This window comes from Schistocerca serialis, unplaced genomic scaffold (assembly GCF_023864345.2).
Source record: "Schistocerca serialis cubense isolate TAMUIC-IGC-003099 unplaced genomic scaffold, iqSchSeri2.2 HiC_scaffold_1401, whole genome shotgun sequence".
Taxonomy (NCBI): domain Eukaryota; kingdom Metazoa; phylum Arthropoda; class Insecta; order Orthoptera; family Acrididae; genus Schistocerca; species Schistocerca serialis.
This window is the reverse complement of record NW_026047627.1, coordinates 473,367-494,123: the sequence shown is the minus strand read 5'-3', so window position 1 is coordinate 494,123 and position 20,757 is coordinate 473,367. Positions and strand designations below refer to the sequence as shown.

The 20,757-nt window shown below is 42.4% G+C and overlaps 1 protein-coding gene across 1 annotated transcript in view; it reads right to left on the bottom strand.

Moving 5' to 3' along the window:
- LOC126442694 (uncharacterized) overlaps positions 1-20,757 on the bottom strand; it is a 104,397-nt gene that overhangs the window by 40,408 nt on the left and 43,232 nt on the right. Inside the window, exons 7-8 of the mRNA XM_050090743.1 lie at positions 14,593-14,753; positions 3,090-3,241 (exon numbers count right to left, since the gene is read on the bottom strand). Coding sequence (XP_049946700.1) covers positions 3,090-3,241; positions 14,593-14,753 — 313 coding nt within the window. The remainder of the gene's footprint in view (positions 1-3,089; positions 3,242-14,592; positions 14,754-20,757) is intronic.

Sequence of the window (20,757 nt, the reverse complement as noted above, 5' to 3'; positions counted from 1 at the left end):
TCGCAGGTTCGAATCCTGCCTCTGGCATAGATGTGTGTTATGTCCTTAGGTTAGTTAGCTTTAAGTAGTTCTAAGTTCTAGGGGACTGATGACCTCAGAAGTTAAGTCCCATAGTGCTCAGAGCCATTTGAACTATTCTGACCATACATACATACATATTTGTTCACAGTATTATGTGAGAGCCCAGTTACCAGGGTCAAAATCGTAAGCTGCGTCGTTACCTGGGCCACAGCACGCTTTGCCGTACTACTCTGCAGGGCTGTAGTGAAGAGCCACGAGAGGAATTATCTCGAATACGAATACCTCAGGACTGCTGCAGCTGTCTGAAGACTTAAGTTTCATTCAGAAAGCAAAGTGTGTCTTTAAATCGAAACTATCTGTACAACACTGGTTTCACGGAATAACTTTTCGCAATTACACTTTTCCTAAGCAGGTGCAGTGTATGATCAACGAAGCGTAGCTGCACCGCTAATGTAATAAAGAAGTCATCCATTAAATGTTCTCGCAAGCTATGAGGTAGTAACTCTACAAAATATTGGATACGTATCAGGTAAATTGCCTTTGCTGCAGTGAAATGCATAGATGATGGTAACGAAAACAAGATGCAATGACAGGACATGATACGATGTCGGCAGAAACCATTCTTAAATACGGAACCCGCTACTGTCAATCGTTGAAATTACCATCCAGTAAACATCCGTAATATTTATAGGAAAAAGATTTAATCTACCCAGAACCTTTTCAGTTCACTAAAACAGGTCGAGGGACATGAAAGGGAAGCAGTGGTTAAGAAGGGAGTAAGACACGGTTGTAGCCTCTCCCCGATGTTGTTCAATCTGTATATTGAGCAAGCAGTAAAGGAAACAAAAGAAAAATTCGGAGTAGGTATTAAAATTCATGGAGAAGAAATAAAAACTTTGAGGTTCGCCGATGACATTGTAATTCTGTCAGAGACAGCAAAGGACTTGGAAGAGCAATTGAATGGAATGGACAGTGTCTTGAAAGGAGGATATAAGATGAACATCAACAAAAGCAAAACGAGGATAATGGAATGTAGTCGAATTAAGTCGGGTGATGCTGAGGGAATTAGATTAGGAAATGAGACACTTAAAGTAGTTAAGGAGTTTTGCTATTTGGGGAGCAAAATAACTGATGATGGTCGAAGTAGAGAGGATATAAAATGTAGACTGGCAATGGCAAGGAAAGCGTTTTTGAAGAAGAGAAATTTGTTAACATCGAGTATAGATTTAAGTGTCAGGAAGCCATTTCTGAAAGTATTTGTATGGAGTGTAGCCATGTATGGAAGTGAAACATGGACGGTAAATAGTTTGGGCAAGAGAAGAATAGAAGCTTTCGAAATGTGGTGCTACAGAAGAATGCTGAAGATTAGATGGGTAGATCACATAACTAATGAGGAAGTATTGAATAGGATTGGGGAGAAGAGAAGTTTGTGGCACAACTTGACCAGAAGAAGGGATCGGTTGGTAGGATATGTTCTGAGGCATCAAGGGATCACCAATTTAGTATTGGAGGGCAGCGTGGAGGGTAAAAATCGTAGGGGGAGACCAAGAGATGAACACACTAAGCAGATTCAGAAGGATGTAGGTTGCAGTAGGTACTGGGAGATGAAGAAGCTTGCACTGGATAGAGTAGCATGGAGAGCTGCATCAAACCAGTCTCAGGACTGAAGACCATAACAACAACAACAAAACAGGTATCGCCTAATTCTCTTCTCAAAGGATCCAAAATGAGGCTCACACGATACTTTAGGGACCGGCACATTGCTACATACGCCACAAAAACTTACACAAAGACACAGATCATACTGCGTCCTTTTGCTTTCCATGTATACTACTGTCAGAATCCAAACAGTCATAATGCACAGTGGCCATTCTATGTGTTGAGGTTGGGTTGTTTGGGGAAGGAGACCAGACAGCGAGGTCATCGGTCTCATCGGATTAGGGAAGGATGGGGAAGGAAATCGGCTATGCCCTAAATCAGAATGGCCGGACACGGGATTAAACCGTCGTCCTCCCGAATGCGAGTCCAGTGTATGTGTTAAGACCACATAGCTGTTATTCTCGGTAGTGTGAAAATCACTGGTGGTAGTGTTCATGAATCATAGACAGAGAATTCAAACTCGATAATGGTTCGAGTTAGGCCACAAGACACGTGCAGAAAGGCTAACGACTAAGATGAATGCTCTCAGAAAGCAGCATCCGGTTTCACGTTAGTCTGGCACAGATTTTCATTGGCCTTGACGCATTCACCAGATATTCCGCCTGTGACTGTAGTAGCACAGTGCCTTTAACAAAGCCACTCGCTGACGCAACACGCGCTAACTGGTGGACCCCAACTGCAGGTTTTCGTTATTGACGCGCGTCCTCTGTGGCTGCGGCGGCTGGGGCATTGCCGTGCTGGCTGGCAGTGGTGAGCACAGGGGGCCACCAATGGCGTCGAGCCACAAGTGTCAGCTGCGCTATCGTCTGATCATGAAGTCGTGGGAAATGGTCACGTGAATGTTAAGGTGGGAAGAGTTTGAGCAGTTGTAACGAACTGTATAAATTATGTGGTATGTATACAGGTTCATTACGAGATTTGAAGTTGACGAACCTCCATGTTGAGCATAAGTAATTTTATAGGCCTCCCATATGGATTAGAGATTCTTAGGAAGATAAAATTCTGATGGAGACTTGAAATGCCACACTGAGACTCTAGACCACTCTCCACTAAATATGAAGCTAATATGCTTCAGCTTGTAAAGCAGGACTGGATGCAAAGTTATCTGAATCTGTAAAAGAAGTAGCTAGCAAATACGAGAAAAGTAAGATACAGACGATTTTCTTCGATCTCTAACCATTCCGAGCTTAGCATCCCTGTATCTTAGCCCAAAAAGGCTCACAGAAGTAGAGGTTGGTTCAGAATTCTTCCAGATGGTTAGTATTAGAACTGGAGAGCCAAAGATAGCTACAGTGTGAAGAAGGTAAACTGGGAAACACTCCCCAAGAACAGACTAGGTGGTGTGTGTCATTTTCTCACCCCCTGTACGTATAATACAGTTTATAAGAGGAGGAAAAAACTCCACTTACCATACGTTCGAATGCGAGGGGAACCAACAGCTGTGAGGCGTGCGTCGCACCGAGTGAGAGCAGCTGCGCCAAGTCCCGCCAGAAGCTGGAGAGGCGTTCCCGGTAAACAGCCGCCTGGGCCTGCAGTTCTGCACAAGACGGGAGACGACGGACTGGTGAACAAGCCAGTGGATCAGATTTCTGTAGAAGCACAGCTTTCACTTTCTGCCCCCACAAAGTGTATGCAGGTAGCATTTACCTTTTGAAACTAGATCAAAACACTATGTCAGTAATCGTATGAGTTACAGCACGGACACCTTGACCGGACGTTACAAAGCTCATATTCCAGCGGAAAATTTAAAGAGCACATCAAGCAAAGAGAGAGGAGTACCATCACCTAACGTAGATCCAGTAATAAAAATTAACCTAATGGTAGAAGTATCAAAATACCTGAAGAAGTGGAAATATACAACTATTTCAAAAATCACCCACACAGCTTCCCCAACAATAAGACAGATTTAAGAAATAAGAGACATCGAGATAAATTCCAGTCTGTTTTATGTGCTAATAATACAAAGTAACACAAATGAGAATGTATAGTTTGGCTATTTGACTTTGACTTACTGACAAGCATAGGACGTAACGATTTGCACAGAATCGTGTCTATGCTGGTTTTTTAATATGAGTAGTCTTTATGACGTTTCCCGTGCCGTGAGTTGTATGATATGTATGGAAATGAGGAAGAATTATGTCCACTCACAAACGTTTTTATATTTAGGATGTATTTATTTTAACATAAGTAATATATTTTAGTAATTCAGTAAAAAATTGAATAAGGTGTTTTGCAAGTGTAGCTGAAAAAGCCATTCTCGGCCTAAACTTTCTAAGGACCATGGAAATGTATGACTACATTGGTACTGGTACAGTACCTTACATATTAACAGTACATTTTACAATTACATGATGATACACATAATGTTCTGTAATGTGTGACATGTATCCCATCACATGTTTTTATCTCTTTTTTTGTACTCCTTTTTCTTTTTATTTGTCCACCGGATCAATTCATGTACGAAAGTTGTTGTGAATGCGATTTATATCTTTGTGATGTTAATGTGGTACAAAGAATACACATGTGAAATTATATATATATATATATATATATATATATATATATATATATATATATATATATAATTATTATTGCCATGTTTTTATGAGCAGTCAAGCTACTGTAAGCCTTTGACGATGGATACCATATGTACTATTACGCACTATCACAATAAAGAAATGTCTTATCTTATTTCTTTACACCAAATGCTTGTATCGTAAACAGAATGCCAAATTTTGTTAACAAATGTAAACACGATATTAATATACTCTGGTATAAAACGTTTACTGTGGCATGTACAATCACTGCTAAGGGCAAAGAAGAAACGACATGTGAGTATGTTCCCCACCAACCACCTCAGTTGTCGTATAAACAACATGAACAGTGATTTGAGGGTATTCATGTTAGTGAAGTTAACACCAGTAACAATAAATTTATCTTATGGCATAACTATGATCTTTACGCTCATCTAAAGTTGATGTACACTCGCAGTTAGGAGACTCAACATACAGAGACAACAGTGAGATATACACACGTCAGAAGATTCGTAAATTTTGACACCTCCAGTGGCCCGATGCAAGTGATGTGCTGTTTTTAGCATTTTTTGTAATATAACTGCCTCATGTATGGGAGGATAGTGGCGTTCTATACATGCCATCTGCACTTCACTTTTCGGTTATTGTTGTATAGCTGTATAAAGGGCACAGGATCGAAAATGTAGTCGTGAAAACAAATAATGTTACAGTTAATGGCAGATACAACGTCTTTAAGAAAAATACTGCATTATTTTTATGCCCGTGCCAGATTTTTGGCATTTTGTTCTTATGCGAGCCTATTTTCAGTACAAAAAAGACATTGCTACAGATGGAGAATGATGTGTGTACACGATGTTTGTTCTGTTCCTAATGCTATTGGAATTACTCAGCGCAAATCGCAAAAGAGAAAGTCCAAAGAACGTGCATCTTAACTACTCTGTAAAAAAAACGAATCATCGGCATGAGGGACTTGAGAGCATCGTACCGACACATTACACTGGCATCTGGCTGTAGGGCAACGACTGCAGAATGTATAGCCACGGGTTGGGGTGGAGACAACAGAGAGCTGAGTTCACCAGCCATCTCAGACAGACCGATGTAACCTGGGTTGAGATCTGTGGCTACCACTGACACCACGCCACAAGCAGCATAGTGTAGGACCAGAATCAGCTGGGGCACTGAGCGGCGTTCTGTGGTGTTCAGCGGCGGGAGTCGCTTTTGCCTGCGGCGGTCAGGTCGACGCTGCTCTGTCCTCAGGTGGCCTCGTGAGACTTCACGGGAAGCAGCGGCCGTCGAGATGCCTAGCTCTGCAGCCCACAGAAACAAACAGGGGTCAGGAAGACTCACGATCAAATCATGTGGAAGGCATGTGGAAGAGTTCTTAGGAATTTCGAAAATTGTTCAGAAATTTGGAAGCCAAATTATTATTCGAACTGGTTCTCCAGATAAACAATCAGTATCTCTTGAGAATATCATTCGCATAGTTCTGTATGTTCAAGGACACATAAGTCCGAGGACATCCGCACAATTACCTAAAGAGCTCCCACACTCAAGTTGCTGACAAGAATATGTATATAAGAGGAAAAAGCAGATTGAGAAAGTGCTAGATGACGATCAATTTGGTTTTAGGAAAGATAAAGGCATCAGCGAAGGACTTCTCAGTTGGCGATTGATGATTAAAGCGAGACTTAAGGAAAATCTAGGCATGTCCGTAGGATTTGTAGTTAGACAAAAATCGTACGATAATTTAAAATGTTGCAGGATTTCCGAAACTCTAAGGAAAATGGGTGTAACCTCTAGGGAAAGAAGGGTTACGTGCAATTTGTACATCAAACAAGAGGATAAAGTAGGAAGACCAGTAACAAACAGATTAGGTTAGGAAAAGTAAAAGACATACATCTAATCGCCCCTACGATTCAATCTGTACATCGAAGAAGCAATGACGGAATTAAAAATGGGGTTCAGAAATGGAATTAAAATTCATGTTGAAAGGTTATCAGTGACACGAATAGCTGATGTCATTGCCGTTCTCAATGGAAGTCAGAGGTAACAGTAGGAGATGTTGAGTAGAATGAACAATCTAATGGGTAGACTCTATGAATTAAGACTAAACCAAAGAAAGATTAAATTAATGATGTCTAGCAGAAATCAGATCAGTGTTCAACTTGTCAGAATTGTAGACGAGGATCAAGACGAACTGAAAGAATTCTGCTACCTTGAGGACAAAGTAGCCAGCTGAAATGGCCGTGCGGTTCTAGGCGGTGCAGTCTGGAACCGCGAGACTGCTATGGTCGCAGGTTCGAATCCTGCCTCGGGCATGGATGTGTGTGATGTCCTTAGGTTAGTTAGGTTTAAGTAGTTCTAAGTTCTAGGACACTGATGACCTCAGAAGTTGAGTCCTGTAATGCTCAGAGCCATTTTAACCAAGGACAAACTAACTCATAATGGAAAAATGAAAGAGAACATAAAGAGTAGAGAAGAACATTCAAAGAGGATGTTCACGGCCAAACGAAGTCAACTAACATCAACTGTCAGTTTTGTAACAACGAAATCAAACAATCATTGATAAAATTATTTAATAGGATAGATAAAAGAATCGACTCACGAAGCAGCGGCAGAACACACATAGAAACTGTTGTGATTGGCAAGCTTTCGGAGCCAGTGGCTCCTTCTGCAGGTAAAAGGGTTGAAACGGAAGGAAGAAGGGTTAAGGAAAAGGACTGGACAGGTCTAGGAAAAGGGGGAAAAGGGGTAGATTTTGGGAAAGTCACCCAGAACCGCGGGTCAGAGGAGACTTACCGTACAAGATGAGAAGGAATGTTGGGGACCGCATCCAGGGAGCTTAAAGGTGGAAGATAGGGTAATACAAGACAGAGATTACTGCTAAAACATTGATCTCGAGTTAACAAGAGTGTGTCCTCCTACAATAGCCCTGTAACTGGCAAAACATATTATATCAAAGGGAGAGCCAGCTGCGAAAAGATACAAGTCATATTCCAGCTACTGCGTAAACACTGTTTGGCCTTCTACATAGGCATGACTACCATCACATTATCAATTAGGATGAATGGGCATAGGCTGAGGGTATACTGGTAACTCACAATATCCTGTTGCAGAGCGTGCTCTACAACGTGACATTCGTGACACCAGCGCCTGTTTCACCACCTGGATTCCTCCCCCAGACACCAGTATCTCAGGACTCCGTAGGTGAGAACTAACTGTACAACGTGTCCTTGGTTCTCGCCATCCAGCTTTCTATCACTGTAACTACTCTTTGCTTCACTCCGTTTCAGTTTCCTGCATCTTTCATTGTCATTCCCATCTATTTTTCACCGCCCCATCCCACCTCTGTTATGTACAATGTGCTTACCTTCTCACTCTTAATAACTTGTGATCAATGTTTTAGCAGTAATCTCTGTCGTGCATATCACCTTGTCTTAAGCTCTTAGGTTTTCAAATCTCGTCCGATGCAGTCCTCAACAATTAGTCTTCCCTTCTCATCTCGTACAGTAAGTTTCCCCTGACCCACAGTTCTGGGTGACTTTCCCAAAGTCTACCCGTTAAGTTTTGAGCACAGTATTCTGTGAAAGTGAAACATGGACAGTGAGAAAACCGGGACGGAAGAGAATCGAAGCGTTTGATATGTGGTGCTAGAGAAGAATGTCGAAAATTAGATTGACTGATAAGAAAAGAAATGATGAGGTTCTCAGCAGAATCGGTGAAGAATGGAACATACCAAATACTTTGGTAGGACGATGGGACAGCATTTTGTTCTTGGTCATGCCACGTATTACCCGTCTTTCTTTGCAACTTACTCTTATTTTGCTCAATATTTCGAACATTTTGCAGAATTTTACATTTCCGGATGCTTTTCCTAGGTCTACAGGGCCTATGAATGTGGCCATTTTATTTTCCAAGTTTTGTTTCTCTCATCAGTCACAATATCAGACGTACCGCCCTCTCATGCTATTAGCCTTCTGACTGTCAAAATGATCGCCATCTATCGTATCCTCTATTATCTATTCCATTCCTCTATATATATTATTCCTGTCGACAAATTCCATACGTGAGGTGTTAAGCTCATTGTGTGATAGGCCTCGCAAGTATCTGCTTATATCTTCAGCGTTGTATCTAATGGTATAGCGCCATTCTCGTATATTCTAGACGCCAACTTCTGTAGTTCTTGGTTGACACTTTCGCCAATGATTTCGGAAACTCCGAAGGTATGTTACCTATCGCTTCTGTCTTCCAAAGCTGTGTTAAGCTCTGACTCTTATGTGGGGTCACCGAGCGAGGTGGCGCAGTGGTTACACACTGGACTCGCGTTCGGGAGGACGACGGTTAAATCCCGCGTCCGGCTGTCCTGATTTAGGTTTTCCGTGATTTCCCTAAATAGCTCCAGGAAAATGCCGGGATGGTTCCTTTTAAAGGGCACGGCCGACTTCGTTCCCCCTCCTTCCCTAATCCGATGAGACCGATGACCTCGCTGTCTGGTCTCCTTCCCCAAACAACTCAACTCAACTCTTATGTGGGATCTCCAGTGTCTTCCACAGTGATTCTCATTTCTTCTTCTGTCAAGTCATCACACGGGTCTTTCCCTTCGTAGATGCCTTCAGTTTACTCTCTCCATCTACCTGCACTCTCCTCTGCATTTGACAGTGGAATTCCCAATGCTCTCTTAAAGATGACGTCCTCACTTTTAATTACGTCGTTCTTTTGAGTAATCTGTACAATGAATAAATCTTTCAGACGACCATGTGTTATTCTCTCTCTTCACATTTTTCCAACAACCATTTCGCTTTGGTTTCACATCTATCCCTAGTTACGTCGTTCCCAAGTGACTTATACTGCTGCATTCCTGTGTTCCTCTGAACGTTTTTGCACCTTATACATTTACCGATTAGTTGCAGTGTTTTTTTCTGTATGCCAAGGTTTCTTTTCCTTTAGCTCCTTATATCTATCTTTGTTTGATATATGGAACATAAAATCCCGTCTGAGGCCTGTGATCATTTTTATGTTAATAATTGGCCACCGATGCTGTACAATCGCATGAGATGTTCAATTGAATCTTTTATTAGAACATGTTATGCGTTTCGGGATTACACCCATCTTCAGACATGTGTTACAAGCAAGTACAAAACATAAGTGAACAGCACACTCAACACGTCTCAACGTTACAGAAAATGAGATCAGGTCATATGAGTTACATACCACAAACTTGAACTCCTTCCTACCCTACCAGGCGTACAGTCTTGACAACTCAAAGAAAGTGTCGGGGCGCTGCATGGTCATGTGCTCCAAGCATTCACATGTAATTCAATTATAATATACTCAGAATATAAATCTAGCAGGGTGTAATTACGACGGGCTAATGGGTACTCGGAAAAATTTATACGACAGTTAGGAGCTAAAATTCTTAACAAGACGCGGCAGTCAGGCCGCCAAAAATTAAATAGTAATATTGTGCCAATGGAATATGTTGGACCATGTTGCCAAAAAATAACTAGAGCCTTTGGGAAGGCTGGCGTTAGCGTAAGCTTCCATATAAGGAAGAAGTTGGGGGAATATTAGTACATACGGACGAAGGGAAAACAGATAAGTTTAAGCAATCCGGTGTGTACGAAATTAAGTGTGGGGGATGTGCTGGGACATACATTGGCCAGACGGGTAGGGATTTTGCCACAAGGTTTACAGAACATAACTAGAGTAATAATAGTGGGCTGGGGTGCCATATGAGGGAGACTGGCCAAAAGCGGGCCCTGATAGAAGATAGCCTAAGAATTCAGCATTTGTAACCTAAAGGGAAGATTTTAGATAACTTTGAAGATCTGGAGATCTACGCACGTATACAGCACGCTGCACACCCAGTATTTAATAAACAGGCTTCCTGTGGGAACAACTGGTTTTCTGGCTTGTTTGAACGGATACTGTTTTGAACTTGGTATCTATCATCCCCTCATTAGAAGTATGATTGTGTATTTTATAGGAGCTGGTGGTGTTCTGTCCACGTACCGCTATGATAAGCTAGGTTTTTTTGCCGAGTGGTTGGCTAGTTTATCGTCATACAGGGAAAGTTAGATGGGCGTATAGGTTGGCATTTACAGATTTGTCCACCACAGTGCCCTTTGGGTGCTCTTTGGTGACACCATGGTTTATTTTATTGATTTTAGACTAAAGTTTTAACACTTTTAATGTTTTGTATTTGTTTTTTAAAACTCTGTAGCTCTACGGTATCCGGATAGCATACGTAGATCTCGGGTAATTGTCGTGCCACTAGTTTATATAAGGAATGTATGAGGTATAGCCCACGTATCTTTTGGGATTTTATTAAAATGCTCTTCCTCTCACCATTAAACTTTTTCCATGTGGTAGAGGGGTGTAAGTTGCTGTTTGCTGGCTTCTGTTTGGGCAATCATGGCCCATGAGTAACACTTGGCTGTAACTCGATAGGCGGAAGTCTTCCGCCGATGTGGTTGCCGTTGGCTATAACAGATGGCGCCTAAGACGTTTGTGTACGCGAGCTGATCACAGGGTTTTAATTTATGATGGATAATGTTGGTTATATTTAATTTGGTGGTATTCTTTTACAGATTTGAGAGGTTGAAACGTTTATTCACCAAGAAACCCCCCCCCTCTCCCTATTATTTATGTTATATTGACATATGGTTTGAGTTGTGTTTAGTGCCACTACTGGCTATAGGCATAGTATGGCAATGTAAAAAAATCTGGAGTTTTTAAAAAAAATTAAAAAAACTTTTAGTGTTAACGTGTACAGAAGTACTATTCCGACTGCTAGTCGTAATTACACCCTGTTAGATTTATATGATGAGTACATTATTCTTAAATTACATGTTAACACATGGAGCACATGTACCGAGGGCGCTTCCCTGCTGGTTGACTTGTTTAGCGTCAGTATACGCTCTGCTTCAAGACTGCTCGTGCCGCAGTCATATGTTATTCGACACTTTCTTTGAGTTGTCAAGGCTGTACGCCTGGTTGGGTAGGAAGGAGTTGAAGTTTGTGGTATGTAACTCATATGACTACATCTCACTTTCTGTAACGTTGAGACGCGTTGAGTGTGCTGTTCGCTTATGTTTTGTACGTGTTTGTAACATATGTCTGAAGATGGGTGTTAAACCTGAAACGCGTAACATGTTCTAATAAAAGAGTCAATTGAACATCTCTTAACTTTATAGCGATTGTAGAGCATTGGTTGCCAGTTATTTGTTTGTCCAACTTCTGTGATGCCCTTTTCACAGATGTCCATTCCTGTTCAAATTAACTGCCTGTGTGGTATTCATCAACGTAGTATCTACAGCCCAAGAGAAATTCAGAGGCATTTCATGAATGCCCTCCACTTCAGTGTCCCACTGCTTCCCGCATTTATTCTTCCAGAGAATGTTCTTAAACTCCTATCCACTCTTCATCGCAATTCAGTTGAGATCTGAGCTTATATCTGGCCCTACGCGTGCCACACAATCTACGAGCAGGATTTACAAAACGACAGATTTCGACTTCTAGACATACTAATCGGACAATTTTTCCCATAAATACAGATGTACGAGTATTAACAAGTGTTTCACCAGGACGTAACCTCAGTTGGAACTTTCCTGTGCCTCGATCCTTTTCGAAGCATACCTCCCGTGGGGAAGCGAGAGTTTTCTATAGCTACCGACGGTTGCGAATTAAAACAAAGAGCGACAGAGGGAGAGAGAAAGGGACTCCCCTCTCTTCCACTCCGCTCCAAGGCCAAACGTCGTGTGCAATCATGACTGTTTGTTCTGAAGCAATAATGTTATGTAACTGCAGTACGTGAAGTTTTGATATTTTTATCATGTAATTTGTTAAAAGAAAGGGGAACAAATATGTAAAAGTAATGCATCCACAGTTTGAAATAGTTACACTGTTTTACATCTAAGTCAACTTAAAGATGCAGAGCTACAATTTTTGTAGTATGTGTATTCTGATATAAAGCATAACATGCTACAGTTGCAAAATTGTACATCAGCAGTTGATTTTATCACTGGGATGTGTATCAACAGTTGTGCATGTCCCATCAAGAGAAACGTGTGTTCTTATGTGTCTCCATTGTTGTTGTTGTTATTAGCAGAAGTAGTATAATTATCACTACCGTAAGCTGCCCGTGTACTTCGCATGTCGTAATGTTGACTCATTGAAATGTCAGGTTATATATAAGAGAGTGCACGAATGCCTTAATTTTATCAGGTGGAATAAACGCATAAAGAAGTAAATAAATGTACACAATGTGCCAAATTCCGCTACTTTTTATAACGCACTTTACACTATTTCTAAGGACACGGGCTCTGTCGTTTCTTGCGACTCTTAGTGTCTGTTCTGCTGAAGTTGTCTTCGTGTAGTGGATCCCCGTACGCTCTGTAGCGTATGGCATTAAAGGTCTAAAAATTTCGGAAAAGTTACAGTACCTTCCCGCATTGTCACTTTTATCGCAACGACAATGAACGGGAGTCTTAAAACGTCACGTGTCAGGGATCTGTGCTGAAGTTCAGTGAGCGAGCAGTCTAGATCGCATCACATTGCATAGTGATTTTTTTAATCCGGACCTGTGCGCTACCTTCATGCTGAGTGCCCTGGGGACGCTCCCAAGACAGCAGCCGTGTTCACAGACCGCGTGGACACGCTCCTGGCTGGACGGCCGAACACTCAGCCGTCCTGCCGCATCCCGACATGCCCGCTAAGCCATCCGGTCTCAGCCTCACAGGAAATGTCTGGCTCCAGCGTGTGGACAGCGGCGGTCTCAACGTCGCTGCGATCTGGCGGCTCTACGGGACCTGTTGAGTGACGTCAGCTGAACACGACACAGCTGGAGAGACTCGTGGACTCTCCTTGTCGGCCAACTCAGGCCCTTGTCGAGGCTAGAGGTGGTGTGCTCTACTCCTGTGTCAGCATGATCTCTCCTTATGTGACATCGAATGAAATCTGTCCTCAACCTTCATGTTTATTACTTGTAACCTTCCACATAAACATAACTAACTCGACCTTGTTTTGTAAGGAGAAAAACGTACACTTGCGAGATCTCAACCCTAGATACCAAACACCCGCCCTCTCTTAAAATAAATGGCCATACTTAAGATAATACTCATTTTAGACGTCTTGAATGCAGAGTTTTTAAAGTTCTGTAGGTGCAGGTTGCCTGCCACTGGCTCCGCCCCACTGCAGCTGCCTGATGCGCGAGTGCAGAGTACTGTGCAGCGGGGTGACGTCCTGAGCCCTCATACCTGCTTCATGTCGCAAGTGTGGGAAGACGTGTGTGGAGCCGGTCACGTCTGCCCCATGTGTTTCGAAACTTTGTTCTTCAAGTAGAACACATGTTATTTGTATGGGTAAGCAATATGAACAGATAGTATTTCAATGCCATGCACATATATGGTCAACACTGTTTAGTAATATTTTAGGATGTATTCTGCAGCAGTTTTTTATAAAACACACGCCAGACACACACACACAGAGATCTCTGTTACGGACAGAGGCAAGGTAAAATCTGACAATATTCCCTCTTCAAAGCAAGCTTCCTAAACAGTCACTTCGTGATTTTACGTCTCCGTCGCATTGTGCCAATGAAGTTGTTTGACGAAAATGATCGTGGTGAAAGGGTATCGTCATCATTGTCACCACCATCCTCTCATAAAGAATAGTCTAACGTCAATCAACTATTCTTCTCTCCATTTAACGGGTCTTCTCTATGACTGCCGCAACTAAATCGCAAGTTACAAATAGTAGCACAAAGAAACGCTCATAGAGTTTCTTTTGCCTCGTGTAAGAGTTAGTCGAATAGCCACATATAAAGACGCTTACCGGTCACAACTGTCGCGAGCTTTGACGTCTAAACGTGGCAATTTGACCGTCACTGTATACTGCTCCTGGAGCTGCCACACTGTCGCTTGTCGGTTCACCGGCACTATAAACGCGAACCTCTTACTCACCGTACCGTACAGTAGTTCGAGCTCCGACAATGGGCGAACGCAGCGGAGCGTGCCAGAAACAAGTAGTACACGAGCGTTGAAAAGCTATGTGTTCAGAAAGTCTTAACTGCGTACAGTCATAATCGTGGCCCAAATCTCCGCGCGTCATAGACAGCTGGGGCTCACACCTTGCAAGTGTGCGTTTTGTATATGAGACCAGGTTGGTGATCTTCTCTTGTTAGATGAAATCGGTTGTGATTAGATAACTGTTTCTTTTCTCCAGTGTGATTATTTCTATGCACTTTAATTAGGACAGAATTTTCAAATGTGGTGCAACTCCATGTGTTGATTAACTTCGACGTGAGTTTTCATAGAAAACCTAAATGAGCACATTACGCTTTATTTAACAATAACGAACTTCCAAATAATATACTCACCAGGTTCATCCCTCCACTCAAACTGAACATAACGCTGCCACTCACAATTCACCCTGCCGACCGTGGCTCTTGTGATGCGTCGAACAGCATTAACTGACAGGATATGATGCCTCAGATCATCCTTTTGCAGCGCTGTCATGTTCCATTCCATGTTGTTCAACCTTTCAAAATAAAATGGAGTCAGTTTATGTGACAGATGATATTGTGAAACTTGACTGTATTTTGTAGACTATAATAGTGAAAACTAAACTGAACTTTCCCCTCTCCAGCTTTTACGTTTCCCATTGATTGAGGTCGCCAGCCCATTAGAGACGAATCGAGGTGTCAGACAGGAATCGTTGCGTACATTACGGCTGGTATGCGAGTCTGCTAACATATTCTGGTGAACTGATAATTTCTGATGAAATACAAGAATTCACATACAAACATGCAGCCAGAACTCTGATTGGACAAGCACTGCAGACCGCCTTCAAAGGCATGGAGTGGGCGCTCCCCCACAACATGGCTCACCGTCTGCTCCTTGGCGCCATAGTCAAGAGCAGCACTTCCACTATAATACCACGTTTTCAAGACGTTGCCATGTCTCTCCTGTGCCGTTTTGTGACAAAAAAGACCATACTGCGCTACCTTACTCAGTTAGACTGAATACGTACTGCACTCTGTCTTAGGAATTGGTACCTTGGCATCCTTGATTGTGAGATTAGCAGGGACAAAATGTGACAGAACATGCAACCCCTAAGTGGGAGCTGTTGTAGCAATGTCATTAATAGTTAACATGGCTCCTTACGTCTTAACTGTATGAATGCCATTCTCCCATGCTTTAGCACAATATGCGACAGCTCAATAACCAAGAGAAATTGCAGCGTTGTTTTGTTTGTCTACATTTGCTCGCCAGTTTTTTTGCAGGAATGTAGTCCAGTTGATTTAGAATAGAACCAAACGACTTTCACAGGTCCGCGCAGTGCTGCATAAATGACAGTGACAGGAAGGGGGAGTCACCAAGGTAATTAAGGAAGTAGCTGCAGGAAATTTTGGTCCTATCCAGGGGCACATATGACTGCCTGGGTGCCTCTGTATCATGGAGGTAGGACTCTGTGGGCTCAGTTATGCTTGTGTTTTGCTGGAGTCTCTATCTGTAAAAGTACTCCCTCAGTTTGTTGTCAACTCGGAGGCTCGTCGACACAAGTAGCCAGTTTCACACGATGAATTTGGTCACTAGGCGACCACTACGAACAACAATAAAAAACTACCTGGGACCTTGGAGTGCGAAGGAATTGCCTAAGGGGACACGTGAAACGGAATCTGGATCGGTGGAGTGTGCTTGTGTTCACCGGCGAGTACAGGTTTCGAATGTCGACTGGGGATCATCGTACAAGGCTGTGTAGGTGACCAGGCACCGGTGCAGGTCTCTATCCATGGGTTCTGCTGTGGGGCGGAACGGTCGTATTTTGGGCTGCTATTATGGTATTATCAACAGTAGCAGAAAACAGTAGAACGGGATTAGGATTCTTTAGGAAGGTAGAGCAGAGAGTGTGTTGCAGTGAACAGTTCAGTGATACAGTTACGCTTATCACAATCGACAGCAAACCAATCCCGACAACGATAGTTCAGATAGTACATGCCAACGTCTGAAGCTTAAACGCAGCCAAAACCCGTCAGACAAACAGAAGCTAAACGATGTCAAAGTTAGCGTAAGGAGGGCTATGCGTGAAGCGTTCAGTGAATTCGAAAGTAAAATTCTATGTACCGATTTGACAGAAAATCCTAGGAAGTTCTGGTCTTACGTTAAATCAGTAAGTGGCTCGAAACAGCATATCCAGACACTACGGGATGATGATGGCATTGAAACAGAGGATGACACGCGTAAAGCTGAGATACTAAACACCTTTTTCCAAAGCTGTTTCACGGAGGAAGACCGCACTGCAGTTCCTTCTCTAAATCCTCGCACAAACGAAAAAATGGCTGACATCGAAATAAGTGTCCAAGGAATAGAAAAGCAACTGGAATCACTCAATAGAGGAAAGTCCACTGGACCTGACGGGATACCAATTCGATTCTACACAGAGTACGCGAAAGAACTGGCCCCCCTTCTAACAGCCGTGTACCGCAAGTCTCTAGAGGAACGGAGGGTTCCAAATGATTGGAAAAGAGCACAGATAGTCCCAGTCTTCAAGAAGGGTCGTCGAGCAGATGCGCAAAACTATAGACCTATATCTCTGACGTCGATCTGTTGTAGAATTTTAGAACATGTTTTTTGCTCGCGTATCATGTCATTTCTGGAAACCCAGAATCTACTATGTAGGAATCAACATGGATTCCGGAAACAGCGATCGTGTGAGACCCAACTCGCTTATTTGTTCATGAGACCCAGAAAATATTAGATACAGGCTCCCAGGTAGATGCTATTTTTCTTGACTTCCGGAAGGCGTTCGATACAGTTCCGCACTGTCGCCTGATAAACAAAGTAAGAGCCTACGGAATATCAGACCAGCTGTGTGGCTGGATTGAAGAGTTTCTAGCAAACAGAACACAGCATGTTGTTATCAATGGACAGACGTCTACAGACGTTAAAGTAACCTCTGGCGTGCCACAGGGGAGTGTTATGGGACCATTGCTTTTCACAATATATATAAATGACCTAGTAGATAGTGTCGGAAGTTCCATGCGGCTTTTCGCGGATGATGCTGTAGTATACAGAGAAGTTGCAGCATTAGAAAATTGTAGCGAAATGCAGGAAGATCTGCAGCGGATAGGCACTTGGTGCAGGGAGTGGCAACTGACCCTTAACATAGATAAATGTAATGTATTGCGAATACATAGAAAGAAGGATCCTTTATTGTATGATTATATGATAGCGGAACAAACAGTGGTAGCAGTTACTTCTGTAAAATATCTGGGAGTATGCGTGCGGAACGATTTGAAGTGGAATGATCATATAAAATTTATTGTTGGTAAGGCGGGTACCAGGTTGAGATTCATTGGGAGAGTGCTTAGAGAATGTAGTCCATCAACAAAGGAGGTGGCTTACAAAACACTCGTTCGACCTATACTTGAGTATTGCTCATCAGTGTGGGATCCGTACCAGATCGGTCTGACGGAGGAGATAGAGAAGATCCAAAGAAGAGCGGCGCGTTTCGTCACAGGGTTATTTGGTAACCGTGATAGCGTTACGGAGATGTTTAATAAACTCAAGTGGCAGACTCTGTAAGAGAGGCGCTCTGCATCGCGGTGTAGCTTGCTCGCCAGGTTTCGAGAGGGTGCGTTTCTGGATGAGGTATCGAATATATTGCTTCCCCCTACTTATATCTCCCGAGGAGATCACGAATGTAAAATTAGAGAGATTAGAACGCGCACGGAGGCTTTCAGACAGTCGTTCTTCCCGCGAACCATACGCGACTGGAACAGGAAAGGGAGGTAATGACAGTGGCACGTAAAGTGCCCTCCGCCACACACCGTTGGGTGGCTTGCGGAGTATCAATGTAGATGTAGATGTAGATGTAGATAAAGAGACAGAAAAAGTATATGAAGGTATTGAAAGGGTAATACAGTACGTAAAGGGAGATGAAACTCCATTACTCGTGGGAGACTCGAATGCAGTTGTAGGGGAAAACGTGGAAGAAATGGTTACTGCAGAATATGGGGTTGGGATAGGGAATGAGAGAGAAGAAAGACTAACTCAGTCCTGTAATAAATTTCGGCTAATAATAGCGAATACTCTTAATCGCAAGAGGAGGATGTATAATTGGAAAAGGCTGGGTGACATGGGGAACTACAGTTAGATTACATCATGGTCCGACAGAGATTCTGAAATGATATAGTGAATTGTAAGGCATACGCAGGAGCAGATATAGACTCATATCACAATGTAGTAATGATAAACAGTACGTTGCAGTTTAAGAGATAAGTCAGAAAGAAATGATACGCAAATGCGTCAGTTACAGAAGAACTAAGGAATGACGAGATACTCTTGCAGATCTGCAAGGCTATGGATACAGAAACAAGGAATATCCTAGTAGGCAGTTCACTTGAAGAGGAATGGATATCTCTGAAAATGACATTAACAAAAGTTGGAAAGAAAAACATAGGTACAAAGAAAGTAACTGCGAAGAAACCATGGGAATTAAAATAAATAACTGAAATATTTCTTTTATTACCCATGATGAAAGAGGGAAGTTCAAAAATGTTCATGGAAATTCAGGAATACAGAAATGCAAGTCCTGAGGGATGGAATAGACAGGATGGGTAGGAAAGCTAAGACGAAATGGCTGCCTGAAAAATGTAAAGAAGTCGAAAAAGAAATGATTGTTGGAAGGACTGAGTCAGCGCATAAGAATGTCAAAGCAACCTTGAGTGAAATTGTTAGGAAAGGGTGGTAACATGAAGAGTGCAGTGGGAATTTCACCGCCAAAAAGGAGGAGGAAGTGGATATATGGAAAGAGTACATTGAAGGCCTCCATGGGGAGGGAAGATTTGTCTAATGCGATAGAAGAAAGAAGAGTCAATTTAGAAGAGATAGTAGATCCAGTAATAGAATCAGAATTTAAAAGGGCTTTGGAGGACTTAAGATCAAATAAGGCAGAAGGGATAGATAACTTTCCATCAGGATGTCTAAAATCGTTGGGGGTAACTGGCGACAAACCGACTATTCACGTTGGTGTGTAAAATGTATGAGTCCGCCGACATACCATCTATTTTTCGGAAAAATATCATCCACACAATTCCTAAGACTGCAAGAGCTGACAAGTGCGACAATTATCGAACAGCCTGCTTAACAGCTCATGCATCCAAATTGCTGACAAGAATAATATATTGGAGAATGGAAAAGAAAATTGAGGATTAGTTAGATGACTATCAATTTGGCCTTAGGAAAGGTAAATGCAACAGAGAGGCAATTCCGACGCTGCTGTCGGTGATAGAAGCAAGACTAAAGAACGATAAACTTACGTTTATAGGATTTGTCGACCTGGAAAAGGCGTTGAGTAATGTAAAATGGCGCAACGTGTTAGAAATTCTGAACAAACGGGGGTAAGCTGTAGGGAGCGACGGGTAATACACAATATGTACAAAAGCCAAGAGGGAATAATAAGAGTGGATGACCAAGAATGAAGTGCTCGGATTAAAAAAGATGTAGGCTGGGATGTAGTGTTTCGCCCGTAATTTCAGTATGTACATCGATGAAGCAATGATGGGAATACAAGAAAGGTTCAGGAGTGGCATTAAAATTCAAGGTGAAAGGGTATGAATAATACGATTCGCTGATGACATTGCTATTCTGAAAGTGAAAGTGAAGAAAAATTACATGATGGGCTGAATGGGATGGACAGTCTAATGAGTACAAAATGTGGGTTGAGAATAAATCGAAGAAAGACAAAAGGAATTGGAAGTAGCAGAAATGAGAACAGAGATAAACATAACATCAGGATTAATTGTCACAAAGTATATCAAATTAAGGAATTCTACTATCTAGGCAGCAAAATGACCAATGACAGATGGAGCTAGGAGGACATCTAAAGCAGATTTGCCTCGGCGAAAAAGGCATTCCTGACCAAGAGAAGTCTATTAGGGCCTTAATTTGAGGAAGAATTTTCTGAGAATGTACGTTTGGAGCAGAGCCTTGAATGGTAGTGAAACATGGACTGTAGGAAAACCAGAACAGGAGAGAATCAAAGCATTTGAGATGATGTACTACAAACGAATGCTGAAAATTAGGTCAACTTACAAAGTAAGGAGTGAGGAGGTTCTGCACAGAATGGAAGAGGAAAGGAATATGTGGAAGGGACACGATGATAGGACATCTGCTAAGACATCATGGAATGACTTCCATGGTACGAAATTAGAGAATACATCCAGCAAATAATTGAGGACGTAGGTCGCAAGTGCTGCACTGAGATGAAGAGGTTGGCATAGGAGAGGAATTCGTGGTGGACCTCATCAAAAGAATCAGAAGACTGATACTCAAAAAAAAAAAAAAAAGAACCAGGAAAGGTCTCTAACGTTTCGTCTCCAAAAGCTGGAGACAACTTCAGAGGCTATAAAGGCTCAGGCAGCAGTTTGAAACTTCTATAAACTCTACAAGCTGAACTGTTTGTTCGGATCCCTGCCACAGTCGGGCTGTGATGTCATCAGACGTCTGCTTAAGAGCGTGGAGTCACGAGTGCGTGTGTT